The sequence below is a fragment of the Rattus norvegicus genome, chromosome 8 (genome assembly GCF_036323735.1).
Source record: "Rattus norvegicus strain BN/NHsdMcwi chromosome 8, GRCr8, whole genome shotgun sequence".
NCBI classification, from domain to species: domain Eukaryota; kingdom Metazoa; phylum Chordata; class Mammalia; order Rodentia; family Muridae; genus Rattus; species Rattus norvegicus.
The window spans coordinates 14140476-14149074 of NC_086026.1; the positions used below are offsets into that span (position 1 = coordinate 14140476).

General features: G+C 40.6%; 1 protein-coding gene across 1 annotated transcript in view; it reads left to right on the top strand.

Moving 5' to 3' along the window:
• Window positions 1–8333, top strand: part of Trpc6 (transient receptor potential cation channel, subfamily C, member 6) — a gene marked incomplete at its 3' end in the record, with an annotated part of 104593 nt that extends 96260 nt beyond the window's left edge. Inside the window, 3 exon segments of the mRNA NM_053559.1 lie at window positions 5738–5821; window positions 7238–7313; window positions 8183–8333. Coding sequence (NP_446011.1) covers window positions 5738–5821; window positions 7238–7313; window positions 8183–8333 — 311 coding nt within the window.
• Window positions 8334–8599: the final 266 nt, after the last annotated feature.

Here is an 8599-nt window from a genome sequence, read left to right on the forward strand (position 1 = left end):
GCAAGCAGCTGTTTGCAAAGGTACCGTGAGGATTCAACAGATGTTGTGGCCAGTACAGTTCCTAATGAGTTAGGTATCTTGAGGTACACTAAATGGAAGACAGCAAATCCTCGATGATAAGGATATTTGCTCCCTTCCTTGTTAGTCATAGGTCATAGGTTCCAATAGACACTAAAGAGAAATTCAACTAAGCAAATCCAGAGAGCAATTTGTCGGAAGGCCCTGTGTTCACTTGTACATAACAAAATCCCCAAGCTTCATGGGCGAAGCAAGACAGTTGTTTTCATTTTTCCTCCTCTCGTATAACCTGCCCCAGTGAGACAGCATGTGGGGTTTGTTAAGGGTGAGTGGCTGTGATTCTCTTGGAGTTTTCTTGTCCTGGACACAAGATGACAGCTTTACCTGCAGTCATTTCACTCCCTGTGAAGGTAGGAGAGTGGAATGACCGTGTACCAAGAATCATGGCTAGCTAGTTGAATCCCAAAAGCATCTCTGAGGCACTTCTGTTGTGCTGGTTGGCTATAATGTGTTGTGTAGCTGCTCTGAGGAAAGAAAGCAAAGGCCAAAAGGGAGGCCACTGCTGTCTGCTTTTAACTGAATATTTTATGTCCCTCACCAAAACACAGCTATTCTCAAGGACTGTGTGACCATGATCCCCAGTCTCCCAGGTTCCTTTCTTATCCTCTCTGCCATGAGTCTGTCAACCATTTCCTACTTTAAACCAGAACCTGATGCGCAGGTCTTAATATAGAGCACCTAGGGCTAGAAGCCCTACTTCGATTAGGAATTTTATCTGGAAGAAGTTTCACTGAACACGATCCCAAGCAGGAAGGGTGGTAGAAAGGAGGTGTGGGTATGACACACCCAGGAATCCAAGAGGCCTGCTACAGCCTGAGGCTTTAGTTTGCAGCATGGGGGCCATGAGTGAGATAGTAGCCAGTGAAGGGAAAATAGCCTTCAGCCCTCAGGGCAGTGACCACCAGTGTTGTGAGGAATTGGCACCATCTTGCTATTTAGAGCTGCTTCTCTTCTGACCAAGACACCAGGCATTTTCAAGTGGTGCAGATAAGGGAGGCATAGAGTGAAAGAATGTTTTTAAGAGTGCCCCAAGGTCTACTTTCTCTGTGGGGAGCTGGTGTGTTTGTTGCAGGGACACGTGTGTGTCGTGCATTCATGTGTGTGCATGTGTGTGATCACGTGTGTTTACATTTTAAAGAATTACAGAAAAACAAGTGAAGAATTTGGCAGAAATAGTATGTGGCTCACAACTACCAAGTATTTACTATCTGGTCACAACAGAAGCTTCCTGCTCCGGGGCTTGTGCTGATGTTATGACAAGAACACTTTGAAAACACAGAGCATATTTGAATATTTATAAAGGATTTCCTCAGGATAGTGCATGGCTGTAAGAGTTATGCTAGAAACATTATCGGGATGGCTCCTTCCTCATGTGTAGGATGTAGGCAGCAAACACGATGGAACATCCGCTCAGTTAATGCAAATAAAGTGCTTATGACAGTATCTAAGCTGGAGTAGAATAGAGTGGGTTCTTATTATTTTATTAGCATTGTGAGAGCAAACACAAGCACACATTTGATAGTCACACAGGGAGACAGAACTGAGACTAGGCCTAAACTCCTAGAGAAAGGGTCCAAACAAAAAAGGAAAGGAGTCCAGCTAAATAATGTAAGTGGGTGTGTCTGGAAAAATAATTGCAATAACTGAATTAGTAAGTGGAAAAATGGTAATGATAATAGAAAATCATCAGCCACTTGGAAGCCAGCATACATTAATTGAGCATTAATTGAGGAATGGCACCAACATTAACTTCTGTTGGGTGTGCTTGGCCACACACACACACGCACACGCACACACACACACACACACACACACACACACACACATTCTCAACATTATATTCATTTTCCCATTACACTCTGGCTAAGAATTTACATAAATTGAATGAACCTGTCAGGCTGGTTCCTTACTGTAGTTATTATAGTCTCAAAGGAAGACTAAACGAAGCAAAATAAACTCTGAAACAAGGCACATGGTGGGATGTATACTTGGCCATTTCTCCTTCCTTTTCCCTGGTGAGGTCATGCTGGTCATGGCATGGTAACCAGTCCCCAGACCAAGAAGAATGTGTGAACATCTAGGTAGCACAGGAATGGCTTAGTTGATCCAGTTGTGGAGTTTGGGGTGAGATATTGATTTTGTTGTCAATTTGACAATAAGAGATATTCGTGTGGTTGTATACTGTGGCATTCATGTCTTTCTTCAAGAAAGAGTGGTAATTTTGTAACTAGCAGCAGCCTCTCGGTGTAGACCTTTGAGATTTTGTCACGCTCTTGCTATGACTGTATTCTTTAGGTTCCAGGTCCTCTGTCTCACACGGAACATCATCCACCAGCCCCCCAACCCCTGTGCAATCTAGACACTGGAATGGGCTGGCTTTCTCCAAGGCAGTCTCTGTTCCTTTCCCTCTTTCATAGGCAAGCCATCCCTCAGTGTTGAGGGGAGCAGTGTGTGGAGGGAGAGTGAGAGAGGATAATGAGGAAGAGAATAAGCAGAGCACATGATTCACATCTGTACAGGACATAATAAAGCTCATTATTTTGCATGTGCTGTGACCTATCATTCTGGATATGTCCCAAACTTCGAGAACCATCTTTGACACTTGCTTACTGGATAATCAAATCAACATAAATGTCAATTTTCCTTACTATGTGAGATTCTGGTTTCAAATGATTTTATTTGAAAAAAAATAATTTCAAACCAGCCATTTATATTGAAAATAATCTTTTCCCAGTGTTGCTGAGGGAGGTTCCTCTGGGAATGTTCCTTTCTCATAAAGGTCCAGGTTCGAACACCTATGGTTCAGTCTTCATTACCCAAAAGCTCAGCTCATTCTCTTTTATAAAGTCAGCCTCTAGGATGGCAGTTTCTCTTTCATCCAAGATCCCTCTCTGATGGCTCGCAAGTTATAGTCTTTAATTAGCTATGGAAAGGCTCACTGGGATGGGCATACCATTTACTGCAGGCATACCATGAAATCAATAGGGTGAGCCAGGTCAAAGTTCTTTTCAAAACTAACTGAGAAGACCTTTTCATTACTGTCTGTCACATGCTTTATTTTGAGTGTCTACTGGCTCTAATGGAGGATAGCCTCCGCTTTTCAGACATGTAGTGCCACATAAGAGTGTAATTGAGAATCAGTCTCTGCCATTCAATATTATACACATAAACCAGCTAATGCAGAGTGATGTTTTAATTCCTGCTCTGCTCCTGTCTCAAAATAGGTCACTGACACACTGTTGATGTCACAGTAGGTTTCATGCCTTTCGGGTAGTTTGCTCCACCCTGGATTCAGTGAGAATATTGTTTTGCTTGTTTTTTTTTTTAATGGTTCTTACAGCTAGGACTTGTAGTCACCAAATAGGGCAGGAGCTACTGAAAAGCAAATCGTCTGAAAAAGCAAGCAGAGAAAATACAGGGCTAACTTTTACATGACCTTGTAAGAACTCTCAATCTTTTTGCATTAATATATGACAGAAGGTTCTGGAAACATATGCATTCATTAAGCTCAAGGGAAGTTGGGCATGGGAGCTCATGCTTCTAATCCCAATGCTCAAGTAGCAGAGGCAGGAGGATTGCTGTTCAAGGCTGGCCTGGTGTACAGAGTGAGTCCTAGGCCACTCAGGGATATGTGGTAGAAACCTATTTAAAATATAAGAAAGGCAAGACTGTAGGAGATTATGGGGGACTAATACTATGTAATTCTCTAAATGTCTTATTCATGGCCTTGGGCATGAATCAAAAGCAAGGTTTGCAGATTATCCCCATATCAAGTAGATGAGAACTGTTTATGAACAGACTTCAAACCATACAGTATGTACTTATGCCTCTATATAATTAAAATAACAACAATGGATATTGGCAACGCCTACCATTCTAAGCTGCAGGATCCATGCACCTTTTCTTTTGCAATATTATTCCTCCATTCTGCACTGGAGGTCTCTGAGCTCAGACAGGTAAAATACGTTGGCTAAATTCCAGTCTCAGACAAGTGGTAGTTAAAATCCAAGTCCACATCTACTTAGTTCTAAAGCAGGAGCTCTATACCAGCAGTGCACGCAACAGTTCTCCTCACATCTGCATTTGGTGAAGCCTGAGTACGTCACCTCCAGCTCTTTTTTTCCTTGATTTTTCCTGGCTGCTGATAATTTAATCCTTACAAGATCAAGAAAACTCCAGAACTCTCTACATGCAGAAAAGGACTTGTATGTGGTTCATGGAACAGCACCTGTGTAGCATGTATAGTCTCATGCATTTGATCTCCATATCTTCCAAACATACACAAAATATAATTAAAGGATTTTTAAGAGCAGTCCATGCTTAGTTCTGAATTGGAGAGGGCGGCTATTTACAGATAGTTAGAACAAAGCTTGCACTCAGTCCTTTGTGCCTTTATTGTGCCTACATCTCTAAATCTTAGATATTTTTCATACTGGCAATTGAATTACCTTTTATGAGCTAAAGAGCAAACCTGCCACTCTGCAGCTCTCTAGGCTTAGAGCCAGCAAGGCAGCTGAGCACAGGGCCAGATGATAAAGCAGGATTTTGTGCCACCAAGTGGTAACAAAGCTTTTTTGCACATTTGAGTACAGTTCCTTTTACACATTACATTGCCCGATTCAATTTTCAAATAACTATTTGTTGTGTTGTTTTGATGTATTGGAAAAATGATAATATTATTTCCTGAAATAACAAATTTATATCTTCTAGCCAGAGAAGGATGGGTATGAGTTAATACCTGTCTGCTTATGAACTGTTAATTGTAGTGATTTTCCCATTGACCCTCCATGGGGATGCATTTGATTTGAAGAATTTGGGGCTGTTGAGTGGGGTGGGACTGCTATCAACATGTAGGGCTTAGAAAGCAGGCATGCTGCTCAGATGTTATTAGGGAATCTAAACAATGGATGACTTCACAGACTTTTGGAAAAGTCTTATTCCATTGGAAGATAGTTTATCCCCATGATATAGATTTAGAAGTATTCTGTTTTGCTGAAGATTATTTGTAAAAAAAATAAGTTTTTCTCCTAGAAGAAAAATGCCTTGAAGAATCCTCAGCCAGCATCTTTGCACGTGAATGTAGTTGGTTCCATTTATTGTGTACTGCCAAAATTCATTTTCTTTCTTTAAATCGCCACAATGGCAGTTCAGTAGCAAGTACAACTGAAGGGGACACTGTCCAGATCCCCGAATTGAAACGGTCTCATAGAGCTTCTGTAGCATCTGAGTTCTGTTTGGTGAGGCCCCTGGTATTCTATTGAGTGTCTAGGGTAGGTGCAGATTTGGCAATCAGACAGTGAATGCGTTCTCACCAGCAGATCAGCACATCATCACAAAGTCCCCAGCACGTGTATTTCCCCTTGTACCATACACCTACTTGTTGCAAGGCTAAAACATGACTCTTGTGAGAACATTGTGAGAGCCACAATGTCTGAGGGGCTCCACACATAATCTTTAGTAGCAGCAGTGATCAAAGACTCTTGTCAGACCACTTCTTATATCTTATAAGACAGAGTACTATGGAATGAAAACAAAGAGCCTTATATACAAATATGCTCATCGGAAGGCACCAGACCATTAGCTCACGTGTGTAACTAATAATCTGTCACACAGTAACTAACAATACAAATTAAATCAGAGTGTCTAATTCTCTTTGTAGCTGGCACACAACAAACAATCAAGTACAAGGAGCTCAGAAGATTTCCATTTAAATAGCTTCAGTAATCCTCCAAGACAGTATCAGGTAAGCTCAGAGTACTTCAAGATGTAAATATTGGTTAGGTTCAGGCTTTCAAGCTCTGAACTTTGTTAAATTAAAATGAAATATCAGGATATTTTTCAACATCAAAGGTTGTATCCTGTGCTTATGGAGCAACTATCATATGCCTGGTACTTTCCAAATAGGGGATATATAAACAGATAATCACCTAGCTTAGAGCCTGGCTTCTTTGTAGAAGGCCAACATTACAAAACAAGGAAGAGGGGCTAGAGAAATGACTCAACTTAGGGGCACATACTGCTCTTACAAAGGACCCAAGTTTGGTTCCTACTACCCACATGACAGCTTACAACAACCTATAACTTCAGCTCCAGGGCATCTAACCCACTCTTTTGACTTTCAAGGTCTCCTACACTCTTGTGAATATATGTGCACACAGATACACATACATATGCATGATTTTAAATGTAAACCTTTAAAAATAAAACCAGAGCAAAATTTACCTCACCTTCTCCCACTGTGAAATAAAGATGGTCTACTTGTGAATAGACCGTATCTGCTGCTTGTATATGTGTATGCATGTGTACAATTTTATATATGGTAATGTTCTACAGCATATGTTGCATGTTATACAGATGAACTAATGGTAAATTGTGTAATAGTTCTACAGTGGGTGCTTTCACTCTGACATATATTCCTGTGATTATCAATGGATTTATTCTTTTATATAAGTAAATGGAAATTTAGCAAAAAACCCCACCTTACTATTGATGGACATTTAAGACTTCCCTTTGTAAGTAACACTATTAAAACATATTTATTTCTGTTTTTACAATGTTAAAAACATTGCATCTATAAACCAAACCACATCCTCATGTGAATTAATTACCTTTTAGTTTTGGTTTTATGCAGTAATTTTTGGTGTAGTAATGTAAACATGTCTATACAATTGTTGTCTATTAATTTACCTTTAATATATATTTATAGTTATACACAAGCCAAGACACTAGAGAAGCTTTATTTTATTGAAACAGGTGGTTTTTAAAGAAACTATATAATCAAAAGTGTCTAAAATTCTTGGTAGGGTGGAAGACTGGACATTGTTTAATTCCTTACTTCTTCAGAGTTCTACACAAATCTTTGACCCATCTGACAGGAAGTCTGTGCTTTACTGTTAAATAATACAAGAAGAAGCCCAAAGAATTAAATGTTTGCTCTATTGTCTTCTTCCTTGTGAGAATTAACCTTTGAGTCATTAGCCCGAGTAATGTGACAGTTGCTTTCATAAGAAAAATAAAATGTGGAAATGCATTCTCCTTGTGAGCTAAATCTTACCTGAGCTTTGATAGCCATCATTTCCAAAGGCAGGTAGACCAGAACCCTATTTCAAATGAGAGATTTGCATGAACATAAGGCTGAAGTGGATTTCTTCTTGTCTAGAAAATCATGAAAAGACTCATTAAAAGATACGTACTGCAGGCCCAGATTGATAAGGAGAGTGATGAAGTGAACGAAGGTGAGTTGACCATAAGGACACAGCTTTCCTATGTGAGCTGGGGATGTGTGGAGATGTGGAGGTAAGAGAGAGCTGGGCACAGTAGATGAGCCTCTGGAGGACATACAGAATAAGTTCTCTCTGGCTGTGTTAATAGATCTCCCCACTGCTGAGGCAATATACCTAACAAAGTGACTAAAGGAACAGAAGTTTATTCTGGTCCACTGATTAAGGGGACAGTCTACCATGCTGAAAAAGTACAGTGAGAGAGGACAGTCCACTGCACTGGCAAAAGGCACGGGAGGCAGCTCTTTTACTATGTGCTGTCAGGAAGGAGGATGAAATGAGTGGCTGTGCTGGGCTCACTCTCCCTTTGGTTCCACTGGGATCCTTTCCCAGAGACTGGTGCAGCCCACAGGTTAGATGAATCTTCCCATGGCACTCTGGTCCCTCACAGATAACTCCCTTACTGGTCCAGATGCTAGTGAGTCTCCAAGGCCATTCTAGATCTTGTCAAGTAACAGTCAATATTATCTGTGACCAAGCCATCAAAGGCACAAAACAGCCAGGAACAAACTCTTTTTGCAGAGACGGCACAGGCTAGATGAAACACTAATTTTATGGGGTTTTGGTGGAGGTGCCCGGGAAAGGAGGGGGGTGCTCCACAACTCTTCACGTCTCCAGATAACTAAACTTTTGCTGTAATGCCTTTTCTTGCCTGAGAAAATAAAAACCCTTTTCGAATTGGCATGCTGTTTCCTTTCAAAAGATTCAGACTGTGGTCAGGATCATTTTCATCCTAACCTAGAATCATTGGTTTGCATTTAGAATTCATAGTTAACTTCATTTCTTATTTATATTTAACTTCCTTTGATTCTTCCTCTTCACAGGGGAGCTGAAGGAAATTAAGCAGGACATCTCAAGTCTCCGTTATGAACTCCTTGAGGAAAAATCACAGAACACAGAGGACCTAGCAGAACTCATTAGAAAGCTTGGGGAGAGACTGTCTTTAGAGTCGAAACAAGAGGAAAGCCGCAGATAATGCACGGCCCCTCAGAAACGCATATTTATTTCTCCACTTGAAGCCATATTATTTTCTGACTTATTTTTTTAAGTGCCAATGATAAAAAGTATGTTAACTGGTAACTTGGATCATTTAGAGTCCTAATATCAATGTTTTTGGTGATTAAATTGCATTGTTGAGGCTAAAGATTGTGGATATGCTGAAAAGTCTGCTCGGTTCCTTAGAGCTTGTTCGCTGGATAGCTTTCTTGGGTGGGAGAGGGTAACTCTGCTGGTGTGAATGT